The sequence below is a fragment of the Mustela putorius genome, unplaced genomic scaffold (genome assembly GCF_011764305.1).
Source record: "Mustela putorius furo isolate JIRA1106 unplaced genomic scaffold, ASM1176430v1.1 tig00000040_pilon_pilon_pilon, whole genome shotgun sequence".
Lineage (NCBI taxonomy): Eukaryota > Metazoa > Chordata > Mammalia > Carnivora > Mustelidae > Mustela > Mustela putorius.
Window position 1 is genome coordinate 677,141 of NW_025421261.1, and position 15,935 is coordinate 693,075.

The 15,935-nt window shown below is 41.0% G+C and overlaps 1 protein-coding gene across 3 annotated transcripts in view; it reads left to right on the top strand.

The window, feature by feature from the left end:
- The window catches only part of FRAS1 (Fraser extracellular matrix complex subunit 1), a 410,546-nt gene that overhangs the window by 267,278 nt on the left and 127,333 nt on the right, over positions 1 to 15,935 (top strand). For all 3 annotated transcript variants that reach the window (XM_045065725.1, XM_045066397.1, XM_045066061.1), the window contains 3 exons: positions 484 to 568; positions 3,571 to 3,897; positions 12,976 to 13,129. In XM_045065725.1, the coding sequence (XP_044921660.1) occupies positions 484 to 568; positions 3,571 to 3,897; positions 12,976 to 13,129 (566 nt within the window). The remainder of the gene's footprint in view (positions 1 to 483; positions 569 to 3,570; positions 3,898 to 12,975; positions 13,130 to 15,935) is intronic.

A 15,935-nucleotide genomic window follows, 5' to 3' on the forward strand; every position in this document is an offset into this window, starting at 1 on the left:
TCGATAGAGTCAGGTCACATGAACACTGCAGAACCATCCATGGAGGCTCACTCACGTGATCTGGGGACGGGCTGGAGGGGGGGTTTGCAGAGGGAGGGAATCACTGAGAGCTAATCAGAGACTCTGATAGTTCCTTTCTATTCTCTCCAATTTAACCATTAGCCTTCGTTTTGTTTTTCATTATTATGTCTTGGGCCCCAAACTGGTTTTTCAAACATTTATATAGCCATATTAGAAAAATCGAAACTAAAAAATTTATGGAATTATTACATTATATTGAGGTCAGAGAATACACCATGGTTTTACTGTATGTCGCTATGTTCATCTTCATCTGGTTACTTTTATTTACAGTATGAATATTATATCACTGTAGTGCTTTGATCCAAATTCTTCCATGCACATAAGCTGAAGATATTTTTAATCTTGTTTTTCTAGAGACTAATGACTACATTTTCTCATTCTTTTCTTGGGGACTTCTTTTAGGAAAGGTTACTTTTCCCTGAAAATTAGTGACCAGCAGTTCTTCTCTGAGCCACAGCTGATCAACATACAAGCGTTTTCAACACAGGTAATGACATTGCCACACAATTAATAATTTCGCATGTGTGAATCAAGGTTTCTTTCCAGTAGTTATAGCACAAATGACCTCGATTAAGCTAGTCTCAGGTTCTCCATGAAATACTACTGGAATAACTTTTAGTGCTCGTGGTAAGAACAGCAGCAACAACTAATTGCTAATACATCTGTCATACTCTTCTTTGTATTTCTCATTCAGTCCTTATGATAGCCCTGTGGGGTGTTGTTTTCCCTAATTACAGAGGAGGACACTAAAGTCACAGGGAAGTTAAGTAACTTGTCTATGGCGAGATAGCTAATAAATAAAGAGCTGACATTTGTGCCTAGAAAATCGGGCTACAGAGTCTGCGTTCTGGCCCACTAACTTGTAGTGCCTTACTGTACTCTCCTGAGTTGATATGAGCCCTTCAGAACAATTTGAAACTGTTCCAGTTGTTAAGACTTTCCTAGTCTTGGGTAAATGAGTTTGTTTTGCCTAAATATTTCTCTCTCGGGCATATGAAATTATTCTCAGCTACTTTTGCCTGTCTGTCCTGTAGCTGCGCTGTGCTCCCATCTGTCTGTGGTAGGTAGAGCATCTGATTAAGGATCTACTTACATGGGGTGCCCGTGTGGGCACCAGCCAGACAGAAGTCTGAGGACATCATGGTAGATGCTATAAAACTCGGTGTGATGGCGCCTCTGTTCCCATCACTCATCTCTGTTAAGGTGTACTTGTGTGTCCAGAATACAGATAGCGGTAGAGGGTCTGAGTGACTGAGCTTGAGGGATTCAGCAGCTGAAACATGCAAAGAGAGTAGGGTCTTAAGTTGTGAACAGTAAGACAGTGGGATATCAGCCTGGGAAACCAAGGATACCTAAATATGCACAACTCTGCAGAGTGTTAGTCATGAATTCAAGGAAAAGCAGGAGACTATTGTTTTAATTTTTTTTTTTTTAATTTTGGTCCAAATATGAAAAGACCATGGACTGTGGATAACAGAGACATAACCCAGAAGTGATTTCCGGATGGTGTTCACAGGCCAACTTCCTTCTTCTTCTTCATTTTTTTCTTTTTAATATTTTATTTGTTTCCTTGAGAGAGAGAGAGAGAGAGAGGCAGAGAACTCAAGTCGGGGCATGGAGAGAGGACAAGCAGACTCCTCCAGGGAGGCCGACATGGGGCTCAGTCCCAGGACCCCGAGATCATGACCTGAGCCGAAGGCAGACACCTAACAACTGAGCCACACAGCCCCCCCACCCACCCAAACTTTGCTCTTCTTGATGGCATTCTTACTTCAGGGGTGACTGAAGTTGAGGGTTGATTAGAAATGGATCTGATATTCATTTGACTTCACTGTTGGGCTAAAAGTATTAATTTTGTTTTAATTAAAACTAAAACATGTTAAAAGCAAAAACAAAAACAAAAACGAACCCAAAATGAAAACATGTGTTCTCTGTAAATATGTGCCAGAGGGCTACATCAGGCCTGAGGACTGTCTGGCTTAAAATTTCTCAGTACCTAAACTCAGAAGTTTTATTTTGTTCTTTTTGTTTGTGTTGATTTAGTTACTCTAATTAGGTAAAGTAGAGACTTAGGGTAGATACTGGCAAGTGCCTTTCTCATCTCAGACAGTGAGCTCCTATGGTTCCCTAAGTTTTGTTTGCTTGTCTTCCCCAAATCAAGCAAATAAACAGTGGCAGCATTTTTAAATTTTATTCATTATTTGAGAAACTTCTTTCATTTTAACTCTTTTTTAAAATGGAGTTTTAAAAATTAATTTTGACTTCTTTTTGTTCCTTTACAGTCCTGTGGTAGTTCAAAATGGTCTTGAACCTCCTGGAGATTTTCTCATGCAAGTTCATTTGATCTTTTCCATTTACGGATGTTGACATCACCTTCTGACCTCTCCTTTTTCAGAATCCAAGGGGCCCTTCATTCCCACGTATCTAGAATCACAGCTTCTGCATTCTCACTTGGGAATTCTGAGGGGGAGCTGTTCTCTATCTTCCTACTATGTGACTATTACAATGATACATTAGCCAGACGTTACTTTAATAAATATTGAAATTTCCAGGAGGCCAGAGAGGTAGCTTTAAAACAAAACCATTGGATTAAAGAAAACGATATGCCGAGAGAAAGTCCTAGATGGTTCAACTTCAAACAATATACAAAACTAAGATAATGTTTTCTTTGGCTTTTGGCCTCAGGTTTTGTTTTGGATTTTTTGTTTGTTTGTTTGTTTCGTTGGTTGGTTTGTTGGTTGGTGGGTAATTTTTTCTGTTGTGGTTCATTAACTGTTGTCTTTAGGAAAGAATATTGTATTTGCTTACTCAACTGGTGAAGGGAAGCCTGGTAATCCCAAGAAAAACGTCTGAAAATTTGCCACGTGGATTAGCCAGGCGGTTGGCTTTCTCCGGCCGCGTCCTCCTGGGCTCTCAAGCCTGAGCTAGGGTGGGCCCTTCAAGGCATGGAGGAGATGGCTTCAAGAAAATTATTGCCTGGGACCAGATATGACATGAATTCAGAATCAGAAATATCTTACCCCAAGTCGGCAAACCGCAGTATCACTAGAGGGAAGTACTGAACTCTGAACCCCAGTGAGAAGATTCCATGCCTCTTACTGTTCTCTCTTGGATGCAGAAAACTGGTTGGGACCCTTGACCCTGGGCTGATCTCAGTTACAAGGCAGGGGATATAGTGTAAATCAAAACAGCAGAGACTTGGAAACAAGGCTCATCTCCATTTCCTCTGGTGAATATGATGGCCTTGAAGTAGCTTGAGAAGCCTCCAGAACCCGAATTGTGAAGTAATCTCACTCGCTCTGGTTCCTGCAACTGCCCACACCTCCGACAATTCCTTTGACTCGGCCACCGTTCGGCACTTTGTGGAGCTTTAAGAGTTCCCTTCAGAAGCATAGAATTATCGATTAGGTTGTGCACAATGGTATCTAGTCCACCGGGTCGCCCTCTTTCCTGCTAAATGACTTCTCCTCCTTCCCTTCCACTCCTCAGGCCCCCTATGTGCTGAGAAACGAGGCCCTCCGTATTAGCAGAGGAGAGAGACGGACCATCACCACCCAGGTGCTTGACATCCGAGATGACGACAACCCACAGGACGTCGTGGTCGAAGTGCTTGACCCGCCACGTCATGGCCAATTGCTCCAAACACTTCAGTCCCCTGCAGCCCCGATCTACCAGTTCCGGCTGGATGAGCTCTCCAGGGGCCTTCTCCACTACGCTCACGATGGCTCGGAGAGCGTGTCCGATGTTGCGGTCCTGCAGGCCACCGACGGGCATTCCTTTCGAAATATACTGTTCCGTGTGAAGCTGGTGCCCCAGGTAGGTGGGATTCCTAGAGCGGCAGCTTCCTTGCATCTAGATAGGAAGTTTTGTTGATGATATTATTTTAAAATATTCATAAAGTTAAGATATGCACAGGTATTTATTCAAACACTGATTAAACATCTATTACAGAGATCCTTAGAATGTTCAGAGATTCACGGAACACAATACCCAATCTCAGGGAGTAGCATAGGTTTCGTTAGGCGCATCCTTGATCTGAAGGACCTGTCCCGGTGTTCTCTGCACAAGGGACACTTTCACACCTTTATGTTGACTTGCTGCTATAGAAATGCCTCATCGTCCACTGATGCTCTTGTCCGCTGCCTGAGTCTGATCCCACGAATCAAGCGCACCCCTGTTTTTTTCTCCCTTCTGTAACAGCTCATGCAATGTGACGCTCATAGGTGATCATAATGAATGAAAAAAGATGGGTTCGGCCATTCTGTTAGCCCAGCTCAAGTAGGGTGAGGAAACTCTCTCTTTTAGTGGTCACAGGAACTCCTGTCGGCCTGAGTCACTCCCATGCCGCCTCCATATGTTTTTGTCATACCCACGAATAAATTTTCTATTATTTACTTAATATTTTTCTTTGTATCAGATTTTTTATTGTGGCCTCATCCTCATAAATAATGCATATGAAATCATGGGCTTAATGTAGAATTGTACTTCTAAAATATCAAAATTAATACATGAACACTTTTAAAAACCTTCGTTCACATAGTACCTAGAATGTTCTTGGATACTATTAATGGGGTGGCTGTGACGTTTAGGGACTGGGCTGACCATGCTAGAGCCAAGACGCCTACTGAAAAACATTTTCAGAACCACTAATTACCTGATGATATTTCGCTAGAAGCTCTTTCGTCCGTTTTAGCAAAAATGGTTCTTTCCCATGGTGGCAGATTGGGAGACTTATCATTTTTATTGAACGTTTCATTCCAAATATCAGTAGCCACCAAAGTGTCACTGACGATTAGCTAGAGAGATGGATTTGCCGAGGACAGTTTAGAAATGACTTGTCAGTTTCTCACGGAAGATCGTTCAGGCTTTGCGATGGAGCCGTGCGCAGGTGAACAGCTTGGATGCAGCATAGTCTGCCGGCTAGTTTCTCAGGCTGTTGTCTCGTGATTTGCAGCTGATGAAAACGGTGATGGTGGCATGAGATAGAGGGGAGTAAGTGAAGGCTGATTGTGAGAATAGAGTTGGCAGATAGCCACCTTGTAGCTAATCCTAATTATCACCCTCTTGCAATTGCCCTGGGAGATGAGGTTTAGTTCTGAAGAGATGAAGTCTAGACAGACACAGAAAGTTTCTTTTCTTCCTGCTTGGTTTCCTTCCAACAAAGATTGTTACAGGATTTCAGTGCAACGCTCTCAGCTGCCTTTCCTGTAGTGGTTTCAGTCTCCACATTTGGAGATCGGTTCGGTGGATGGCACTATCATATGCTAGGGTCTAAGGTTGAAGGGTGTGTCCAGGATTTTAAATGCTTTGACCACCAAAACAAAACAAGCAAAAATTAGAGTTTAATTTATAATAAGACATAAGCACAGAACTTGAGAATTCTTGTAGCACTTACACGTTGGGATTCATGTCAGTGTTACCATGTCTGTGCCTCCCTCCTCCTGCCGCCACTCCGTCTCCTGTACGTTGTGCGTTTGTGTCCGTCTGGTGAACTCATTAATGGCTTCTAAGCCAATGACCTGGGATAATGAACGCAGCATCCATCAGGACATACTAATGAATCTGACTCTGTAACATGGATATTTTACAAATGCATACTATGTTTCCTTTCAGGAATTCAAAGTACTTTTTCTTTAAATCTCTTATATTAATTTTTACAATATTTTAATGAAGAAGGTTAGGAGTGGGGCCATGTGACCTTATTTCTTCTTCTTTTTTTTATTTAAAGATTTTATTTATTTATTTGACAGACAGAGATCACAAGTAGGCAGAGAGGCAGGCAGAGAGAGAGGAGGAAGCAGGCTCCCTGCTGAGCAGAGAGAGCCCGATGTGGGGCTCGATCCCAGGACCCTGAGATCACGACCTGAGCCGAAGGCAGAGGCTTTAACCCACTGAGCCACCCACGCACCCTGACCTTATTTCTTCTATTAGAAGTTCTACTATGGGTGGGAGGTGTTTTTGTTTGTTTTGTTTTTAACCTTTATTGGATCAGTCGTGTTGATGTAAATTATTTCATTTGATGCTCATGATCCTTCCAGGATGTTTGTACAATTATTATCTCTAATTTTCAAAAAAAGGGAAACTGAAGAAAAGGTATAAAAACATTTTTTAAAGTTTAAAAATGTTTATTTTTTTATAAAGGTATTTCCTGTTGGAGCTGTGGTTTCGACTCAAGTGTGTTCTGGCCCATCACACGTAGCCCACATAGCTTTTTTCATTCTAGCCCATATTTTTCGATGTTTTGGTCATATATATTCTGATCCCCCTAATTGACAGAATGGAGACAGCAATTTAGTCATTTTGTCAATGTCCTATCCAAGCAGTCTGGGCCCAAGCCTCCTGGAATCTTCCCTCTGGACTCACCACATCTTGTTACAAGTGAAGCTATTTATAATCATAAGTCTGCCAGAGCCCAGGAAGAAAAAAAATCCTTCAGCTGTTAATGGCTTCCAGTACATGTATAGTCAGACATGATTGATTTCATTCTGATAGCCACTTCTGAAGGTGGGCATCCAAGTCCCTACACGGAGCCCGCCTGTGTATTAAACTTGAAGTCAGGCCAATTACTGGCTGATGTCTACCTGGTGGTTTAAGTGTCATGGTGAAGGGGATTAGGTCTAATTCCTGAGGAATGGATGTACAAATTAATCCCAGTGTTGTTCAGTAGAAAACTTAACCCGCTGACACAAGTGAAAGGGGAGAGAGAGAGAGAGAGAAAGAAAACTGTGTGTGAGCAGCAACTCTTTTAGTCTTCCTCTCTTGATCTCTTGATCATAGGAGTTCAGCGCATTTTTGTTGGATGGATAGATATTTGGAGGGATGCAACAGCTTGAGTGAGGCTAGTTCCTGTGTTCCTATGTTAGAATCCGTCTCTTGCATCAGATGAGAAGACTTCGGGCCACCTCTGCTGATGTTGGGGTGGCCTATCTGGGAATAAGCATGGGAGCTGTCGGCTCCACTCTCATTTCTCAAGTTCTGCATCACTTCCTCCAAAGTTTCATCCTTGGCCTGGCAGTGAGGAAATGTACTGCCCTCCAGGCTTATGCTGAGCTGCTGAAGAGAAAATAGATTCAGGACTGATGTCGAAACATGCTCTGTCAGGGTTGGGGGAAGCAAAAGAAATCAAGAAGATTAAAAGGTAATAAAGAATGCTTGCTGAACAGGCTTTCATTAATTGTGTGGATTATCAAACCCGAGCCCACTGGAGATATGATTTTAAAGCATTTCGGCATCTAATAAGGGCTAAAATCTAGGCAGGGAAAAGCTTATTGGTGGGCTTCTCTCCGCTGCCAGTCTTTCAAGCCAAGCTTCTTTTTCATTACGGCGTCTCTGGGAATCAGGCCTCCTCGTCCACTCTGGCAATAAATCTGATGACCTTTGTGACCTCGTTTGTTGTTGTTGAAGCAGTTGCTTTCTGCCATCGGGTAGTGCTTTGATGTGAAAACCCCCCAAGTATCATGCTATGAACTGGATGGAAAATTCTGTTGCTAAGTCTGCTCTGGCTGTTTGCCCTTGGTAAGGCTTGTGTGTGACTAGCGGCCCGATTGTGCTTTCCCCAATGTTCTTAACACTTGTTCTCCCAGTGGTTGTCTGGCGTGGATGCTTCTTGATAATAAGGGTGTTTGGGACAATTAGAAGTATGGCACAAAAGTGTTCAGTTTTTGAATAAGAGTCTCTCTCATAAATAAATAAATCCTTACCACATGTCAGGGTTTCACCTTTTTTTTTTTTTTTAAGGTTTTAGTCTATTTATTTGAGAGAGAGAGAGAGAGAGAGAACAAGCAGGGTGAGGGTCAGAGAGAGAAGCAGACTCCCGCTGAGCAGGGAGCTGGACATGGGACTTGATCCCGGGACTCTGGGCAGATGCCCAACAACTGAGCCACCCAGATGCCCCAGGGTTTCATCTTTTATGGACTTACTTAGCTTGTTCAATTTGGCATCTTATAAGGTGTGTTGCTCAGAGTATACATTCAAAAACTGGTTCTATCTAATTACTAAATTTTGTTTATGAAGTAGTTGAAATCTACATGGAGAGAAGGTTCTATATTCTTGACCTGAAGGCACAGGGCTTCTAAGGAGCCCACACACCCACTGACAAACACCCAAACAAACGGTCTAAGTATCTTTCCATCCTTTATCCTGGCAAATAGCATCCGAGTCTCACGTTTTATGTCAACCCTGCATGATCCTTCCCTAAAATCCACAGTGTCCTTAAAGGCTGCATTTTAAAAACTATGGTATAAATGAACCTTTGCAAAATAAGGCATTTTTTAACAAAATAAATAAAATCTTAGGACTGTTGTTATATCCAATTATAGTCCTTTAATACTTGATTAAGTTTTAAAATTTTTTAGCTCGAGTAGTTGGACCTGGGGTTAGGGTACACTGTCATTTGAAATCATCATGTATGCCCCAACATTTATTTTAGGGGAGGAAGTTTTCATTTTATTTGTGAGATTTTTCCTCCTAATGATAGAAGCTTAGGTCCTTACTTCTGGTTTACAACATTAATATTTTTATTTGTAACACAATATATAATGGCCAAACTTTATTGCCAACATTTCCCTATGCCCATTGTTTTATGAAATGAATTACAAGAACTACTTAATTTAAAGCCCTCTTTTGATTATGCCCCCATAACCCCTTTTTGGGATTTTATTGCTTTCTAATGTGGTACCCCGAAGGACATATAAAACATCACTAGACAGGAGATTATTCAGCTCATGTTATGGCTAATTTCTTGAGCTTACAGGGATATATGCACCATTGTGCAGAAGAAGGAAAAAATAACTACAAGGAGATAAAGAAATTGCAAAATGTCAGAATCATTGGGGAAATGCGTTAAAATTTGTTTGGCTTTTCTGGACACTTTAACTATAGAAAAGATGATATATAGGCTTCTATTCATTTCTTCCTGAATCTTCCCTGGGCTCTCTCCCAGAAGAAGACAACTGATAAAACCATCTTCATTATAATGAGTGGGAAGAATTATACTTCTTTCCCTTAGATAGTTGTCTGTTTCTTCTTATGTATTATAAACAAATGATTTGGAAACAGAAGTTAGAAATGTAAATATTCTGAAAGACCTGTCTGGGGGGTTCAGGAGAACCACTCTGAACCCATTACTATTTCTTTCCTGAGCTCTGCTTCTCCTGCTTTAGCGTGACTCCACATCCCCTGGGAATCCTCTTCAAATACAAGTGGAAACACATCAGAGTACAAAGCTGATGGCAAAGTAAACAGTCAATGAAATGAAAAGGCAGCCTACCAAATGGGAGAAAATATTTGAAACCATATATCTGATAAAGAATTAATATTTAGACCATATGAGGAACTCAGACAACTCAATAGCAAAATCATCATCTTTATCATCCAATTAAAATGTGGCCTTAGGACCTGCATGGACCTTTCTCAAAAGAAGACATAAAATGGCCAAGAGGTACATGAAAATACGTTCAGTATCACTCATCATTAGGGAAATGAAAATCAAAACCACAATGAGTTATTACCTCATACCTGTTAGAATGGCTGTAATCAAAAAGACAGAAGATAACAAGAGTTGGTGAAGGTACTGGGAACAGGGAACCTGTATACACTCTCGGTGGGAATGTAAATTGATGCAGCCATTATGGAAAACAGTATGGAGGGTCCTCAGGAAGCTAAAAACAGAGCTGTCATATGATCCAGCAACCTCGCTTCCAGGTATATATCTAAAAGAAATGAAATCTGTGTCTCATAGAGATATACGTACTCACATGTTTATTGTAACATTAGTCACAACAGGCAAGGTATGAAAAGAGCCTAAGTGTCTCCTGATGGATAAAAGGATAAAGAGGAGGCAGCTGGGTGGCTCAGCTGGTTGAGCTCCAGTTCTTGATTTCATCTCCGGCCATGATCTTGGGGTCCTGGGATCAAGTCCCACATTGGGCTTCACCCCCCAGTGGGGGGTCCAGCCTCAGGGTTCTCTCTCTCTCACCCTCTGCTCCTCCCCACCCCCGCTTGCTTGCTTTCTCTCTCTAAAACAAATAAATAAGTATTTTTAAAAAATGGATAAAGAAAATGTGATCTATGTATCTAATGGAATATTATTCAGCCTTAAAAAAAGGAAATCCTGTCATTTGTGACAGCATAGATGAGCTTGAAAAACAGTATGCTAAGTAAAATAAGCCAGACAGAAAAAAGACAAATTCTGCATGATCTCATTTATATTTGGAATCTTAAAAAGCGCAGCTCATAATAGCAGAGCAGAATGGCGGTTGCCAGGAGCTGCGTAGGAGAAATGGGGAGATGTTAGTCAATGGATATAGAGGTTCAGTTACTAGGGATGAATAAATTCTGGAGATACAATGTATAGCATGGTGGCTGTACTTGATACTGTATCATACACCCGAAATTTGCTGAGTGGGTTGACCTTAAGTGTTTTTACCACATACACATACAAAAGTATAGCTATATGAGTGATAGATTTCCTAATTAGCTTGAATTTCACAATGTATATGTATATCAAAACATCATATTGTGCACCTTACCTATGTACAACTTTTATTTGTCAAATACACTTCAGTAAAGTTGGTGAAAAAAATAAAATACAGATCTAATTTAGGATCTGGGGTGGGGTCTGAGATTCTTAACTTGTAATAAGCTTCCAGATGTTGCCTAACACTTCCAGATGTTTGTTCTAACACTGACATAAAAGGAGTACTGTCTCCTAAAGATTTACAGTCACAAGGAATTAAAGAATTGTGTTGGGTTGGTAAAGTGTGGCCAAGATAGAAATGTAGTGGGAGGGACATCTGGGGACATGCATTCAGGTCACAGTACTTACTTGCTTGGAATATGAAAAACCACATTGCCTTATTAGTCCCATAATTTGGTTGTTGGCGTATGACTGATTTCTGTAACCATGATCAGACTTGACGAGGCGGCTGCTATTAGAGAGATTTCTGGCAATTAAGATGCCTGGGTCTGAGTGTATTATCTTATATGAAACTCTGCTGGAGTTAATTGGGACTTTTCCCCCAGAATTCAGGGGGGGTAAGTAGAGAGGAAAATTCTTGGCACATTTTGATGTTTTTGTAACTAATATGCTGTATCAATCGTGAAGGGAGAAAATTCTAGGGAGTTTGCCCCTGAGCACTGATCATAATAGAAGGTGCTTCTGCTGCTGTTCTCCTGGGCACTGTTTGACTCGGTTCCCTGGTGACTGTAGTGAAAATGGCCAGGACCACCTCTTGTGGGGAGCAAATGCTCTCATGCCAAGGGACTGCAAAGGCCTATTTGTTGTCTTCTGCCCTGAATATGCCCCTCCTGGGAGGGGTATTGCTCTGTTCTGGTGTTTCAAATGTTGGCATATTTGAAAGTAATAACAATAATTTATAAAAACGTCCCCGTTGAAATGCCCTATTTTAGAACCCCAGATTTACTGATTTTTGAAGTACAAAAACAGATTGAAAGCTGAACACAGACTCACTAACCTCCTTCCATGGAAAATGTCAGTCATGAGACTGGAAGAGGCGCACACCTTGCAAATCGAGAATGGCAGCACTTTCGTGACAGTAGCTTTAGCAACTAAAATGGTTGCCTTCTCGGGGTGGGGGAGGCGAAAGAGGTGATTTCTTCCAGTCAGCTCCTCCCAGCTGTTGTTTCTAAGGCTTCGCTTTCAGTCATCAAGGTCTGTCAGTTTGGCCTCTAGTGTTTCTGGAAACTGGTTCTAACTCTCTGTTCCCACGGCAATGACTGTTTCATCTTCTCTCACCTGAGCCATTACAAGAATTTGATAAATGGTTTCTATAGCCCCAGACACATGTCAGTTCTAGCCCCTTTCATCTCCCGCTGACGGAAACTTCATAAACCCCAGACTGTTCATCCCCGTTCCTTCCCTGGAGACGCGTGTTGACTTTACTGGGCTTACAAGATAAATGGAGACCTTTAGTACATCCTCTACCTTCTGCCTGCCAACTTCAAGAGAGTGTCCCTTCTTATTCACCCCTCTCCTGGCCCCATAAATTCTTCTTGCCCAGATACAGTGCACTGTCTCGTGTCTTTGCCTCTGCACAGAGTCCATTTCAGTACTTCTCTCTTAGAAGGGCCATGTTTTGGTCATTCAAGAGTTAAATGATATTTCCATAGCAAAGCCTTCCTGAGCATTCCTCCCCCAAAGAGGAAACCCCCTTTTCCCGTTATTCTCCCACAGCACCCTGCTCCAACCTCTTACAGAATATCGTTGTGATACGCCCTGATTAGTTGTCTGCGGCGGGACGACTAGACTGTATGTTCTCAAACTGACATCTTGTTTAGGCATTCTTATATATCCTGGGCCTCTGGCAAGAGAGCCAGCCTCTGATGGGTGCTTAGTGTGTAATGCTTGAGTAGGAGTGGGTGGGGAGAGTAGAGGGACAGTGAGGGGGACGAATGAAAGAGAGAAATGGATGAATGAGAAAAGTTATTTGCTTATGATAAAGTAAAGGAAAAAAATAGGATATGTACATATATACATACACATACATGTGTCTACACACAATATACATACGTAATCCATAGTGCGACTCTGGAGCTATGAATACCTCTTGTTAGGTGATGGCTGGCAACAATAGTACCTGATAACTTATGTTTCTAAGGGCTGATATATACATGTACATATATACATACACATATGTGTATATACACACACACATATATACACAGAGAAATATATATTTATAAAAATACATATTAAATTTAAATATACTTATAAATTTGTATATATTATTTGTAAATAGAATTTTTATATAATAATGTATATAATATACATTATATATAGTGTGTGTATGTGTGTTTAAATATATATATACACACAAACATATATATATGTTTGTTTTGGCTTGGGCTTAACTCTGTACTCTTTCCTCATTCTAGAATGACGCAGGTCTCCGGCTTATGGCTAACTCAATGGTGTGGGTTCCAGAAGGCGGGATGCTGCAGATTACCAACAGAATCTTACAGGCTGAAGCTCCAGGTGCCAGTGCCTCAGAAATCGTCTACAAAATTACCCAGGACCACCCACAATTTGGTAACTTTTCTTTTCCTTTCTCGTGATCTCATCGTTGTGTCCAGCAGTCTTGGACTTGCTATGGTATGACGCCATGCAGCGAGCTTGGGATTCCAGTGACTGACTTTCTAATACCTCACAGGTCTCATTTAAACACAGAATCATCAAAATTACTGTGATACTGTACACATATTCTGTATCAGGTGATATGCTAAGTAATGTAGACCTGTTAGTATATATGAGATCCAAAATTTAAATTTTCTGCGAGTAAACATGAAATCCAAAATTTAAGTTTTAAAGTAGATTCATTTTACAGAGAAAGTAACTTGCTAATACATAGTTCCTTTCAGCATATATAGCTAATAATGTCAGTTTAATTTTGAAGCTCGGGCTCTCATACTCCACCTTACGCTCCCTCCAGAACATTGCCAGACTTCTTGTTGAGACTTTAAAAAAAAAAAAAAGTTTTACATAAAAACACTTTTAAAGATCTTTGTTGTTACTTCCACTCCTAGCAAGATAGTAGAGAATGATAACTTGAAAATTTTCCCCTCGTCATCATCTAGAAAAGGTGGATAAAAGATGATAAGAATTATAGGGCCCTCGTGGCTGACCTTTCAAGAATAGAGAGAAATCTCCAGGTAGCAAGCAAAGAAGGAGCTTAAAGCCAGTCTGGGCATATGCTGATGGAACAGCTTCCCTGAGAGGCTTGTATGTGTCCCCGTAACCCAAGGGCTCGAGAGGTAATGCCATGCAGAAATAGAGAAGTTAAGATCTTGCATAAAACTGGGACTCTGGAAAGACTTTCATTTCGAGGGACAGAATAGAAAACAAGAAGGGCACCAGCCCAGAGAGATGGCAAAGAAACCTACCTGTGTTTCCCAGGGCTTGGAGTAGAGCAAAAAAGTCTGCCAAGAAAGAACTTCTCGCCTGTTTCTCCCACAGATCCAGGGTGAAGTTATACTTGCCCATGGTCTGAGAAACCCAATGCTGAGACATTCCTATGAATATTAATCTCAAGCCAATGATAATTCTTGGGTCCCTTGCAGAAACTGGTAGAAACTGTTGCGGAATATCCACCCTCAACTCCGAATTTCAGGATTCTCACAGCCCAAACTGCTGAAGATTAGCTCAGAATTCAAAATTACAGAACAAATGAGGAAGCAATCCATAGTATCATAAGAAAAATGAACAAAATGTTTAAAATTCCAAGGATTTCAAACAAAGGAGTAATCATAAAAACTATAAAACAAGCATATTGAAATGATTTAAAGACACAAAAGAAAGAATTGAAACTGTAAGGCAATAACCAAGACCATAAAAATAAAAGAATAGGCAGGTATGTTTTTTAAAAGAATTAAAAAGATCACCTGAAAATGAAAATTATATTTTTCAAAGTGAAAAATATTTATTCACTACAAATAAAAACTTTCTTGGCGTGTTAAATAGCGCAGGAATAATAATCTGTTTTTCTCTGGTTTCCAGATTTTAAAAATTATTTTCTGTAGTGAGGGGGGAAAAGTTAACTTTTGTGCAATTTAAAAGTAATTCCAATGGGGCACCTGGGTGGCTCAGTGTGCCAAGCAACCGACTCTTGATTATAACTCAGGCCGTGTGTTCAGGGTCCTGAAATGGAGCCCCACACCAGGCTCTGCACCATGAGTGTGGAGGCTGCCTAAGATTCTCTCTCCCTCCCTCTGTCCCTCCCATGACCCTCCCACCCCCCACTCTCACACACACACACACACACACACACACACACACACTCTCTCTCTCTCTCTCTCTCTCTCTCGAAAAAAAGAAGACTTAGGGGTACCTGGGTGGCTCAGTGGGTTAAAGCTTCTGCCTTCAGCTCGGGTCGTGATCCCAGGGTCCTGGGATCGAGCCCCGCATCGGGCTCTCTGCTCAGCAGGAGCCTGCTTCCCCCTCTCTCTGCCTGCCTCTCTGCCTACTTGTGATCTCTGTCAAATAAATAAATAAAGTCTTTGCATAAAAAAGACTTTAAAAAATAAAAATAATTCCAATGTAACAAAGACATTGAAAAGCATAATCTAATTAAGAATTAATATAATTATAAAATCGTTGCTCTAGCTGGGGTGTCTTTTATTATAGTTGTGTAACTTTGAGGAAGGCAAGTGGATTCCTTTGAGCCTTAGTTTTCTTTGAAAGGTTAGGCTAGATAATTTTTTTTAACTATTTATTTGAAAATAATTTTAGACTTACTGTAAAGTTGCAAAAATAGTACAAAGAGCCCTTGAATACCTTTAATCTAGCTTCCCTCAATGATAGCATCTTGCAGAACAATGGAACAATGATCAAAACCAGGAGGCCAAGTGGATACAATGCTACTAATTAGTCCGCCGACCTTATTCAACTTCGTGTTCTTTTATCCACTGATTTTCAGCTCGATAATGTTTAAGTCCTTTTCAGCTCTAAAAATCTTTGACCCGTTTGATGTATTAAATTCTCTACCTTTATCTTGATCATTAAAAGCCAAAAAATTTAATTTCCTAGAGACAGCCCAATATTCCAATATTCAGTTTAACTCTTAAAAAGAACAGTGCTGAATTAAATTATTTTTTAAGCCATTTTGGCTTGATAATGCCATGTAGGCTTGCCTGTGACCCTATCCTACTATAAGTCTCTTAATTAACTTCTCCCTGTGAACAGAATCCTCCTTCTGTGTGTCCAGAGCCCCCTATCAGTAATAATCCAATCACATTACCCTTAAGAAGCACTCAGAAGTGAAGGCGGCCGTGGGAACTGGAAGCCCAGTGCACACCAGTCTGGTCACATCCGTCTGTCGCGGTGGTGTGAATCTGTGGAC